The sequence below is a fragment of the Eulemur rufifrons genome, chromosome 2 (assembly GCF_041146395.1).
Source record: "Eulemur rufifrons isolate Redbay chromosome 2, OSU_ERuf_1, whole genome shotgun sequence".
Classification (NCBI taxonomy): domain Eukaryota; kingdom Metazoa; phylum Chordata; class Mammalia; order Primates; family Lemuridae; genus Eulemur; species Eulemur rufifrons.
The window spans coordinates 103,396,995-103,410,640 of NC_090984.1; the positions used below are offsets into that span (position 1 = coordinate 103,396,995).

The 13,646-nt window shown below is 39.5% G+C and overlaps 1 protein-coding gene across 1 annotated transcript; it reads left to right on the top strand.

Moving 5' to 3' along the window:
• Positions 1-81: 81 nt before the first annotated feature.
• Positions 82-12,477, top strand: SAMD15 (sterile alpha motif domain containing 15). The gene is made up of 4 exons (XM_069465163.1): positions 82-898; positions 1,742-2,607; positions 3,713-3,811; positions 12,235-12,477. Exons 1-4 carry the CDS (start codon positions 82-84, stop codon positions 12,475-12,477), a joined length of 2,025 nt encoding a protein of 674 aa, XP_069321264.1.
• The last annotated feature ends 1,169 nt before the right edge of the window (positions 12,478-13,646 follow it).

The window sequence follows — 13,646 nt, forward strand, 5'->3', positions numbered from 1 at the left end:
TGCCGGAAATCGTGGTATCCATGGAGACGCTATCGGAAGTTGGGGTTGCTAGGAGGCCTGGGCGCACCCGCTAAGCTGCAAATGGCTGAAGTCCCTGAGGATTATGATTCCGGCCCAGAAGAAGATGAATGGCCGGAGCCTAAGAAACCCGAACTGCCTGAACTTCGTAAATTGTATGAAAATGTAGACCCGAACACCTTGGCAGAGGCAGGCCCGGAACTATCCGCAGAGACTGACCAAGAGCCACAGCCAGACACCAAGGAAGAGGACTTAAAAGAGGGGGAGCCAGAGAGTGCTAAGAATGTGCAGCTAAAACCCAGTAAGACATCCGAGGGAGAAAGTCCCAGGGAGTCCCAGGTAGACCTATCCAGCGAAACTGAACCAGGGATGCCTCAAGAGGCAAAGCGGGAGATATCCGGAGAGACAGAGGTTTTCAAAAATTTGGAGGTCCCTGTGGATGAAAAGGATGAGGAGTCAGACCTAGAGCCACCAGGGGAGGCTAAACCAAACGTTACAGAGGACGCACTTCAAAAGTCAGCTACGGAAACAGATACAGCGCGACCAATGGAAACAATCAGTGAAAGAAAGTCCATAATCAGTGAGACAAGTTCAGGGTTACTAAAAGAGACAGAACGGGAGGTTCCAGAGGAATCTCTTAGAGAGCAATATGAAGAGACAGGTCTAGAGCCTCCAGAGCAGACCAAACCAGATTTTCCAAGTGAGAAACCAAGAAAATCAGTTGAAGAGGCAGATCTACAGCCACTAAAGATGACCAAACCAGAGGAGATACCAGAGGAGACACGAAGAGAGTCAACTGAGGAGAAAAGGACAGAGCTACCTGAGCAGTCTAAACCAGAGTTCCAAGAGCAGGAACCAAGACAATCTACTGAGGAGGCAGGTCTAGAGCCTCCAGGAGAGACTGAACCAGAGATTCCAGAGATGAAAAGGCAGTCAAGTGGAGAGAAAGGGATAGAGCCACCTGAGCAGACTAAACCAGAGTTCCAAGAGCAGGAACCAAGACAATCTACTGAGGAGGCAGGTCTAGAGCCTCCAGGAGAGACTGAACCAGAGATTCCAGAGATGAAAAGGCAGTCAAGTGGAGAGAAAGGGATAGAGCCACCTGAGCAGACTAAACCAGAGTTCCAAGAGCAGGAACCAAGACAATCTACTGAGGAGGCAGGTCTAGAGCCTCCAGGAGAGACTGAACCAGAGATTCCAGAGATGAAAAGGCAGTCAAGTGGAGAGAAAGGGATAGAGCCACCTGAGCAGACTAAACCAGAGTTCCAAGAGCAGGAACCAAGACAATCTCCTGAGGAGGCAGGTCTAGAGTCTCCAGAAGAGAGTAAACCAGAGATTCCAGAGGCAAAAAGACAGTCAAGTGAAGAGAAAGGGACAGAGCCACCTGAGCAGACTAAACCAGAGTTCCAAGAGCAGGAACCAAGACAATCTACTGAGGAGGCAGGTCTAGAGCCTCCAGAAGAGACTGAACCAGAGATTCCAGAGATGAAAAGGCAGTCAAGTGAAGAGAAAGGGACAGAGCCACCTGAGCAGACTAAACCAGAGTTCCAAGAGCAAGAACCAAGACAGTCTACCAAAGAGGCAGGTCTAGAGCTTCCAGAAGAGACTGAACCAGAGATTCCAGAGATGAAAAGGCAGTCAAGTGAAGAGAAAGGGACAGAGCCACCTGAGCAGACTAAACCAGAGTTCCAAGAGCAGGAAAGACAGTCTACCGGGGAGGCAGGTCTAGAGCCTCCAGAAGAGACTAAACCAGAGATTCCAGAGATGAAAAGGCAGTCAAGTGAGGAGAAAGGGACAGAGCTACCTGAGCAGACTAAATTAGAGTTTCTAGACCACAAACCAAGAAAGTCCACTGATGGGGAAGTTCCAGAGCCACTAGAAGAGATCACAGAGTTTCCTGAGGAAGAATCAAGAAAACCAATTGAGAAAACAAGTCTAAAACAATCAGAAAAGACCAAACCAGACGTTCCAGAGAGAAGAAGAAAGTCAAGTGAAGAAAAAATTGCAGAGCCTCCAGAGACTGGTCTAATGCTTCCACAAGAGATCAAACCAGAGGTTCAAGAGGAGACACGATCAAAACTAACTGAGGAGAAAAATCTGCAGTTACCAGAGGAAGCCAAACCAAGAGAGACACATGTAGAATTTCCCAAAGAAGACAGGCCAGAACCAATCAAACCTAAGTATTCTGTAGACAAGGATGACCTACAGCACCCCAAGCATCAAACAGGAAAGTTGCCACTAAGAGAAACTGAAGAAGTCAAAAAAGACTATTATGCATTAAGATCTCTCAGGGATGATGAAATAGAATCAGTTAGTACAGATTATGAGTTTTCTCAAGAGCTCCAAAAACTGCTTAATGAAATCAGTAAAGAATACTCAAACTCACAGCTATCAGAGTGCCAGACGGAATTAAGAGAGGTTTTTAGTGAAAAAAAAGTTTCAAATTTGTCCCAAGAGTCAAAAGAACTGATACCTGAAGATAAAGAAACCCAGCCAAAAACAATGACTGAGTTTAAATTTGAGTATCTTCATTGGGACCCAGAGAAAGTTGCAGAGTGGATTAGCCAGCTAGGCTTCCCTCAGTACAAGGTATACAAAAATAACATTTTTTGAAATCACATGCTCTCATCTTTCTACCTCTTTTTCCATCTAACCTGACTTGAGCTCTTGCCTCTTCTTCACTAGAAGGAGTACAGAAAAGTCCTGGATTGTATAGAGTTAACTTGGATTTTAATTTTGGCCTTGCCACTGATTGATTGATTGATTGATTGATGTTTTGGGAGAGGAAGGGAGGGTCACATTTATTTGTTTTTCCTCTTCATCCCAGTGATTACAGTTCTCTGAAATCATTGAGTAAAGACCAAGAAGTTTATATAGGCCTCATTTCATAGAAAACTATATTTTTAAATAGATTTTGTCCAAGGTAGACTTTTTGGTATTTGGTCAATTTTAGTGGCAGCTCCCATAACTTGAACTTGTACTATTGATTGTCTGCCCCAAATATATCATATGTGTCATGAGCACTTACATGTATTAATTTAAGTTGGCCAATTAACCAAAAACTACTTTATTTAAAAGATAGTATAAACCTCTTATTTCACTGATGCGAACTATGTTTTAGTCTACCAGAAAACAACACAAGATCTGAAACCCTTTGTGCTCCCTGTACTTAAAAGTATAATGGAGGCCGGGCATGGTGGCTCAAGCCTGTAATCCCCAAGGCGGGAGGATTGCTTAAGGCCAGGAGTTCAAGACCTGACTGAGCAAAAGCAAGACCCTGTCTCTACAAAATTAAAAAAGAAAAAATTAGCCAAGTGTGGTAGTGTGCACCTGTAGGCCCAGCAATTCAGGAGGCTGAGGCAGGAGGATGGCTTAAGCCCAGGAGTTGGAGGTTGTAGTGAGCTATGATCACACCACTGCACTCCAACCTGAATAACAGAGACATATACTTAAGACATGAAGAAATACTGGTTGTAGTATGCCAAAAAAAAATTTAAGGAGCAGTGTGAAATTTAATTAAGAGCTTAGATGGAAAAAAATGTATCATTAGGATAAAAAATATTTTTTTCATTTAATAGTATAGAACCAGAGACAAACAGGATTTCTTCCCTCTCTCCCTCCTTCCTTCCCTCCCTTTCTTCCCTTCTTCTACTTGCAGTACATTTTTTGAGAGATGTTCTTGTTGTACTGACAGGAGTGTTTTACTGCAAACTTCATCAGTGGCCGAAAACTCATCCACGTAAACTGCTCAAACCTCCCTCAGATAGGGATCACAGATTTTGAGGACATGAAGGTGAGCTGTAATCAGTTTCCCTGTAGAGCACTGGAACAATGCTATCAACTGTCTCAAACCAACCTCCTTTTCTTCCAGCCTAACTTCCCATTCCTGTCAATAGTGTCCTCATACTTCTGGTCCCCCAGGCTCACAGTGGTGAGCCTTTCTCTTCTTTGAGCCCCACAGAGATCCCAAGAACTATCCGATCCCTAATGTGCTACTTAAGCCATCTGGTTTTCTCTGTTCCCACTTTTCAGACCTGTATGGCCTCATAGCTAGAACACTGCTGTGGCCTCCTGCTTTTAGTCTCTCTCCATGGGCCCTGTGGATTCAAGTGCCCTACTTTTAGGCTCTCACATTGTAACTACATATATACTATTCAGAAACCTTCTTTAGATCCTGTCTGCTCTCAAGATAGTCTCAGCTCCTTAGTTTAGGATTCAAGCCCTCTGTAAGGTCTCTGCCTAGCATTCCTCTATGTGAATCTTGTACTCCAGCTTACTAGGTCTAACTCACACCCTTGCAAACCTGTCTGGTGCTTTCCTCCCTCTGCATCTTTGCTCAGTTTCTCCATCCCCTGTATTACTAATAGAAATCGTAATCCTGCAGAACCAACTCCTCATTCTCATCTCAAGAAGTCTTTCCTAGCCAGGCGCGGTGGCTCACGCCTGTAATCCTAGCACTCTGGGAGGCCGAGGTGGGAGGATTGTTTGAGCTCGGGAGTTCGAGACCAGCCTGAGCAAGAGCGAGACCCCGTCTCTACTAAAAAAATAGAAAGAAATTATGTGGACAACTAAAAATATAGAAAAAATGAGCCGAGCATGGTGGCGCATGCCTGTAGTCCCAGCTACTCGGGAGGAGGCTGAGGCAGAAGGATCGCTTGAGCCCAGGAGTTTGAGGTTGCTGTGAGCTAGGTTGATGCCATGGCACTCTAGCCTGGGCAACAGAGTGAGACTCTGTCTCAAAAAAAAAAAAAAAAAAAAAGAAGTCTTTCCTGACCTTCTTAGCCCACAGTAACCTCTCCTCCCAAGCTCTTATAACATGTTATATCTCTAACATCCATTTGGCACTTATATAACACCATATATGTTTTGCTTGCTTTGCTGCCTAACTTTGAAACAAGTTACATTAACCTCTTGAGGCCTCAATTTCCTAAAATCTCTCCAGCACCAACAGTTCATGATTACGTACCTTTATATAACAGTACCCTCCATTTGCAGTGTTTTGCAATTTACAAAGTGTCACATACATGATCTCATTTGTAACCTTTCCTTTAGCACACCACACCAACATAACAGTGGTTTCACTCAGTACAGTCATGCCCATAAATGTTCTACCTCAGTGGTCCCCAAACTTGGATAGTCTTTAGAATCAGATGAGATTTTTTTTTTTAAAGGTAGATTCCTAGGCTCCATCCTCCAGAGATTTTGATTCATTAAGGCTAGGGTAGGCTCTGGAATCTGTTCCCTAGGTGACTCTTTGTCAGGCCTTAGAACCTTATAATTCCCTAAGTCATATGGTTTAGAAAATAAGAAAACTACATTTGTTAATATCCAAGTCATTTTACCGGCAACAAGATATAAGGAATTCTTTAAAATATACATATATATATTTTAGAGATAGGGTCTATTCTGTCACCCAGCCTGGAGTGCAGTGACATGGCCACAGCTTACCATAGCCTCAAACTCTTAGGCTCAAGTGATCCTCCCGCCTCAGCCTCAGCTAGGACTACAGGTGGTTGCCACCACTCTCAGCTAAGGAAATTCTTTAAATTATTAAACACATAGTCCTAACTGAACATTTAATCTCTTGAATTCCGCTAATGGCTATCCTTTGCTGGGTGCTTACTATGTGTTGAGCACTGTTCATATATTACTTTACTTAATTCCCATTTACAGAAGAGAAAACTGAGGCCCAGAAAGATAAGCAATGGATCATTCAGATAATAAGTTTAAGAGCCAGGATTCAAATCCATTTTGTGTGACTTCCCAAACCATGTTCTGTTTAAACCACTACACTGTATTGCCTCTCTCAATGAACTTTTTGTGACTGTAAATGTCTATGTACATTATATGGAAAGGACCACTTATTATATATTGGTATTCCCAACCATGCCTTCATTTAGCTACCAAGTACTGCCAGATAAATATCTCATTCTTTTTATGTTCAAAGATGATACTGCTGTGTTTATGAGCTCTAATATTTATATTTATGGGTGTACTGAATTTTCTAAATCAAAATAAGGAACAGAACTAGCAAAATAGTAACCTGTAATCCAAATTCCTGAAACATTTAAGTACCAAGAATTTCTGCTTTTTATCATGAAAAAGCATTTTTAAGAGTTTGCCAATTCATTTTGCTTCCTTGACATTCTAATTCCAAAAGTACAATATCAACACACAATAACAAAGATTCTAGTTATGCTTTTTCTGGTCTTGCAAGAAACGAGAGGTCTTAAAAATCTTCTGAAATCCTTAATAGTAAATGATGAACCCCGTGGTCAATCCTTATAACCTGAGAAGTTTGAATAAGCAAACTTTGGAATATTTATCAAAGTCACTAGACAAATTTGGCCATTCCTCGAGGTCACGAGAGTAACAGATCAAGATGTTCAAAGGTATGTTATATAACCTTTGCTTGATACATACGTCCACATAAAAAAGCTAATTATACTCTAAGACAGAGGTAACTTCTTAGAGTTCATCATACATGAACTTAAGTATGCTATAGTTATCTTCCTTACTGATATAGGAAGCATTTTTAATCTCTCCATTGTAATTATAGCACCTAGTCCACCCACAATTTATCCCATAACAACACTTAAACAGCATAGTTATCTTTTTCATGCTAAGTCTCCCACGTTATCATTTATGGACTTTGGGAGAATGGGAGGAAGTTGCTTGAGAGTACAGAATTCTGGACACGCTGCTAAGAATTTGAACCACATTTCCACTGTGCACTCCCTTTACAAGCCTTGCAGTTAATTTATGGCCAATTTCCATTATCTTCAAAACTTTCTTTTACTTCAATTTTGGAATTACTCATGCTTCACCTGCAGAAATAACCTTTCCTTTTGTCCTTAGTGCAACATACTAGAAGGACCAGAGAAAAGCTAAATACTTGTGTGAGACTGGTGAGGAGTATAGGAGGAAAGAAGCACTAATTCTCCTTTCCACCGGCCAACGAAGCTCTTGAAACCACTGACCTGTCTTTCCCAGTTGTAATGATACATTAGGGGACAGAAAGTCAATCTTATTTATTGTAAAGACAAGCTAGACAAGATAGCATTATATTGGCTTCATCTTTTTCTCTTAGAAAATAATTCTCAAAATATTTTTAACTATTCACTTCATCAAGTGAACAAAAGAATTTTGTGATAAATATTTGGAGAACATGATGAGTTATTTATTCCATTTGTATGCATCATTTTATATTATAAAGTATAGCCTTAAACACTACAGTATCTCAGCAATTTTACTACCCTTGTCTTGCTGCAAACAATTTAAATAGCATGGATTCATAACAACCTGTCAGCAATGAAGTATCACTAGACAAAAATATTTTTCTTTTATTTAAACCTTTTAATTTGCAAATAATTTCAGTTTTACGGAAGAGTTGCAAAGATAGTACAGAGAGTACTGGTGTACTCTTAACCCAGCTTCCCCTAATGTTATGCAATAATAGTACACTTATCAAAACTAAGAAATTAATGGTGGTATAGTATTGTTAAACTACATTTATTCATATTTCTGCACTTTTTCCACTGATGGGTGATTTTTTGTTCCAGGATCTAGTGTGGGGTACCACATTGTACTTAGCTGTTATGTTTCCCTGGTCTCCTGCAATATGTGACAGTTTCTTGATCTTTCTTTGTCTTTCATGACCTTGACACTTTTGAAGAGTAGAGATCAGGTATGTTGTAGATTTCCCTCAATTTTAGTTTTTCTGATGTTTCCCATGATTAGACAAAAGTTACAGATTTAGGGAGAGACTGTCACGAGGTGATGAGCCCTTCTCATCTCATCATATCAGAGGATTCTGTCTGCCAGATTTCTTCACTATAAAGTTATTATGTTTCCCTTTTCATATTCTGCTCATTAGAAGTGAGTTACTAAGTCCAGCTCACATTTAAGGAGAAGAGGAAGTAAACTTCACCTCCCAAAGGGAAGAATATCAAAGAGTTTATGGACCTATAGTGATAAATGTATTAGGGAAGATATTAATAGTTTGAAGCTATGCAAACATCTTGTTTCTCCTTGGAGTTTTGCCCGCTTATTTTACCATTCATCTTTCTTCTGTTTCCCTCATTCCTTCTATGTTTAATAGGAGCTTTTCTGTAAGGAACTTTTCTACATTTAATTGTCCCTTCTCCCCCATTTTTTAAAATCTATTCAGTCATTTATATTAGTATGGACTTACAGATATATTTATTCTTTGGGTTATAATCCAATACTGTTACTTATTTTGTTGCTCAAATCATTCTATCCTTTACTATTGAGAGCTCTTTTATTAATAAATTGGCTTCTCTATCCTTTTGACATGGTTTGGTTTTTTTTTTTTTTTTTGGCATCTCCTTACTTTCTGGCACTACAAGTTGCTTCAGGCTCACCTTTTTCTTGCTGCAGCACTAAAATCAACCATGTCTCCAAGGAGCCCTAGTTCCTTTTATCAGAGAATGGTATTTAGAAACCCAGTCGTGGGCACTAGTTGTGCTTGTTGCTACTGGAGTGTCACTGCTTCTAGGCACTCTTAGCAGAAAGATCTAGGAAATATATGTATGTATACTAACTACATGTGGACACAATTACCTTATTTCTGCATTTATCTATATATCTGTATACATACCTGTATTAAAATAAGCATGAGTTCACATTGGTATCTCTGACTCTAGTCCAACATCACATAGTTCATTCTAGCATTCCCATCCTTCCTACCCTCAAGCCCCCTTGCTTATTTATAACTTCTTTTTCTGACAGTGGGAAACCTGGCTCTCCTTATCTATGAATTTATATATCCCTATGAGAAACAAGTTTACCAAATACAGTTCAATGTTTGTGTAGTTCTTTTTGTCTTTAGCCTTACAGTATCTAGACAAAGCACTGTTTTCCAAAGTTAAAGTTATTTAAGTCAGCTCCTTTCTTCCCTACCCCATTCAGTGAGATTATGTCTTACTTTGTAATACAGTTAGATTCATTTGTCCACAGCTTATATTCCATCCTGGGTTCCCTCAATAGCCTGGCTTTTTAAAAGTTTGCATACTATAAAATCACTCTTTGTTGTATGCAGTTCTGTGGGTTCTGACAAATGCATAGTGTCGTGTATCCACCACCAGAGAACTATATGGAACAATTCTATCATCCTAAAATTTTCCTCTGTGTCCTTTGTAGTTAGTTCATCCCTCCACCCCAATCTCTAGTAACCACTCATCTGGTTTTTTGCCCTATGGTTCTGCCTTTTCTAAAATATCACATAAATGGAATCAAGTAATATGTAGCCTTTAGGTCTGGCTTCTTTCCCTTAGCAAAAGGCATTTAAGATTAATGCATGCTGTTGCATGAATCAACAAGCAGATTTTAAGGAGACTGTATATCTGCTTTAATAATAGTGGTATGGATGATTCATATTTGAACCACAATAGTTATGTGTTTAGGTTTAAAGTAAATTATAGGTTCCAGTTATGCAAATGTATATAGTTATATACTATAAGGTAATTAAAGAGTACACAATAAATTGGTAATGATGAAGCAAAACCATCAGTAGTTTACAATTAAAGCAAGAACAGCAGCCTTTGAAAACCATGATCCACACAAGAGATGATGATGATGTAGTAATAGAGTCTTCTTGAAAACTATAGGCATTACAAATAACTGCTTGAGGCCATATGCATAAGGTGTTCTGCAGTGATGCAGGCATTGAGTATGGGCCACTGTCCTAGAATGTGAAATTAAGAATCCTTAGAAAACTCTAATAATCTTCAAGACTACCTATTTCTAATAATCCTTACTAACTCAAGTAACTTACTAGTAAGTTGCTCTAAGTCTTAGGCAAAAATATTCTGTTGCTTGTTATTTGTTCATCAGAACTGAAGAAAGTACTTGCAGTTTTAGATCAATTTATGGCCTATCAGAGGACCCTCTTGTTTCATTGATGAACCACAGACATACTTTTAAGAATCAATGAATTAGAGGAGGGATGGTTAGATTTTATTTCTTGATTCCAATGTGACTCTTCTACATGTAACCAATAGCTTTATAATACTTTTAATTTCTATTTTTTAAAGAAATTATTGTTTTTATTAAGAAACCTATACCATTTGTTGTTATAGCCCATGAAAGGGAATATCAGTAGATTACATTTACATTCCCTTACAAAAACAAACAAAAAGCTTCTCAAAAACACATGAATATGTCAGGAACACTTAATTTCTGCATAGGAATATGGTACTAAATAGTACTGGACTTTCAACCCACAGTGGGCACATAGCTCTTTTTGTTAATAGTAAATGTGAGGCTGGGTGCAGTGGCTCATGCCTGTAATCCTAGTACTTTGAGGCAGGAGAATCACTTGAGGCTAAGCGTTCAAGACCAGCCCGAGCAAGAGCAAGACCTCATCTCTACAAAAAATAGAAAAATTAGCTGGGTGTGGTAGTGCACGCCTGTAGTCCCAGCTACTTGGGAGGGTAAGGCAGAAAGATTGCTCAAGCTCAGGAGTTTGAGGTTGCAGTGAGTTATGATAATGCCAGTACACTCTAGCCCAGCAACAGAGCAAGACTCTGTTCTCAAAAAAAGAATGTGTATATGACTGCCACTTACTTCCTGGGGCTCCATCTGTAAACATTGGGGAATTTGTGAAATATCTTAGGGCATTCTAAATAATCAGTGCTTGCTTCAGCAGCACATATACTAAAGGAGAATCAGAGTGAGGTACCAAACAAGGTGCTCAATGTAGCAGCATCAATCACAAATGAGAACTCTTAAGAGCCCATTATAGTAATTTGGATCTCAGTTCCTAGAAACCCCAACTGCTATAAACCTCAATTAGAATTCTCACTGGGCTACTCAGGAGACTGAGCCCGGGGGATCACTTGAGCCCAGCAATTCCAGTCTGTAGTGCACTCTAATTGTGCCTGTGAAGAGCCACTGCTCTGCAGCCTGGGCTACACAGGGAGACCTTGTCTCTTAAAGAAAAAAAAAATAGAATTTTCACTGGGAATTCCAAGCAACTATGTAGATTCTGTCTTTTACCCATAAACCACCTCTGGAGTCTAAACAAAACTAGTTAAGGTAAGGTTTGAGAAGAAAGATATCGTGCCTATCTAAAATGCATTGCTAATGGGCAGTTTTACATCAGGTTTAGAATTGTCTGTGGCATGAATTTAAAGACCCATAGCTTTATATGTTTCAAAAAATCTATTCCAAATACCCCTTTGGTTGTGGTCTAGCAGCAATTTCATGAACTACATTCTCATCCAGATGTAGAATATGAACTCAAATGGCAGTATTATAACTGACCTATGATTAAAACTAGAATTTTGAAAAGCAATCACAAATTAATCTAGGATATGAAGTGGCATGGTGCTCAATGAGTACAAATTTTGTTTTATAGACACTGAAAATTGTGGCAAAAGATATTTTAAAAGGATATACGAGTACTAATAAAGCATCTGGAACTTTAATGTCTGCTTTTTAGTGTTTGAGATCTATTTTTTAGTTACAAAAAATTAGGTGACTATTTGTGTAATGGTTTTTTTATCCTTAGTTGCAAATTCACTGAGCTCTTATAGACAAGTTATTTATTGACCTTCCAAGGGATAGTCATGGCTCCTAATCTGAACATATTATCTACTCTTATGGTTGGTCAAATTGCTTGGCAAAAAAAAGTGATCCCATTGTGACCATCTGATACAAAGCCTGGAAACATCTTTAAATGGAACTTTAAAAGGGATAATAAATTATGTGATGTTTCTCTTAAGAACTTGGTTTTAGCCAGATTTGATATCTCATACCTGTAATCTCAGCACTTTGGCAGGAGTTCAAGAGTAGCCTGGGCAATATAGTAAGACCCCATCTCTATAAAAAAATTTTTTTTTAATTAGCTAGGTGTACAGGCATGTGCTTGTAGTCCCAGCTATTTGGGAGGCTAAGCCAGGAGGATCACCTGACCGCAGGAGTTGGAGGTTACAGTAAGCTATGATCATGCCACCGTACTCCAGCCTGGATGATACAGGGAGACCCTATCTCTTGGGGGGGAAAAAAAAGAAGAAGAACTTGGTTTAGTTAAGGCCAGGCTAGTAAGTCTGTGAATTTATTTCATTATTTTATTTTCTCATAGAAATAACTTAAGGGGTTAGCATTCAAGAGGCCTAGGAAACTAAATAAAACTTCTTTGATTTAATTGTGTTTTCAGGTTAGTCCCATTAAAAAATTATCCTTGCATTTCAGGTAATTTCTCGGCATACTCGGGAGCTACTGGGAATTGAAGAGCCATTATTCACACGCAGCATCACACTTCCCTATAGGGACACTATTGGCTTATTCTTAGAGCAAAAAGGTCATACTGGCATAAAATCTGATTCCTTGACCTTCCCCGAATTTGTCAAGGCAGCAGGATTACAGGATTATGCTCCACAGATGCAGGATTATGCCCCTGAAGAGAATGAGGCATTACCTTGCACTGAACCCTAGGGGAAAGCCATTTCACTTAGCTTGAACAATCAAACTAAGTTACTTGAGGGAACAGGTGTGTTCTTTTTTGGTTTTTCTTTTTCTCCTTTTCATTAAGGATTAGCAAAGCGTTAAAACTGCTGGCTTCATTCCTAGTTCTGTCCCTGACTCACAGCACCTTCCCTTTGTTTTTCAGTTTAACTCCTTGTTAAAACAAAGGTAGCAATACTGATCTTTCTGGGTAACTGTGAGAATTGCTGATAAAGTCTAGTAGTGCACCTGGTAGCAGGAATATGTTGGGAAAATATAATTATAAATAAAATCTGCCAACCCTGATAATCCTCTCCACAAATGCAGGAAAGAAACCATTTTATTCTTGAATAAGCATTTAAATGTTGTTTCCACATTTTTGCAAAAAGAAAAAAAAGTAGTAAAATGTGATGCACATCACAGGCAAGCTGCTAAAGAGATTACAAAGACAAATCTCACCCTTTTAGATAGTCAGACATTTATAATCCTTTACATACATGTTAATTATCTGTATCCAAAGGAAACATAAAACTTATATCTTGACAACAAGCAGGAAGTTAGTACTGGGAGCCAGAAATCTAGGCTAAACTCCCACAGAGAAGGGGAGACAGGGCCCTTCCTCCTCGATGCTCACATTTCAAAGTGATGGCCCCAAGACCCCCCAAAAAGAGATGGTTCTGGGGTATAAAATGGCATGAGGTTTATTCAACTTTTTAAAAGATTAACATCTCAAAAGCACAGAAAAAGGATTTACAATGACAAGTTCTCTAAAGGAAATGTAAGAAAAAAGCACGGGAAAGTTCTCTCTCCCTTTTGGCATCATAGGAAAATTAAAAAAAATTTTGTTTTAGATTTGTACATATCCTTACAAACAACATGGCTTATAAAAAGTACCACTGGGGCCGGGTGTGGTGGCTCACGCCTGTTATCCTAGCACTCTGGGAGGCCAAGGCGGGAGGATCGCTAGAGGTCAGGAGTTCGAGACCAGCCTGAGCAAGAGTGAGACCCCCATCTCTACTAAAAATAGAAAGAAATTATATGAACAACTAAAAATATATATAGAAAAATTAGCTGGGCATGGTGGCACATGCCTGTAGTCCCAGCTACTTGGGATGCTGAGGCAGGAGGATTGCTTAAGCCCAGGAATTTGAGGTTGCTGT

Coding starts and splice junctions, on each gene's coding strand:
- SAMD15 (XM_069465163.1), top strand. CDS start 82: ATGGCTGAAGTCCCTGAGGATTATGATTCCGGCCCAGAAGAAGATGAA. Junction 2,608..3,712: donor TAGGCTTCCCTCAGTACAAG/GTATACAAAAAT, acceptor TTGTACTGACAG/GAGTGTTTTACTGCAAACTT. Junction 3,812..12,234: donor CAGATTTTGAGGACATGAAG/GTGAGCTGTAAT, acceptor CTTGCATTTCAG/GTAATTTCTCGGCATACTCG.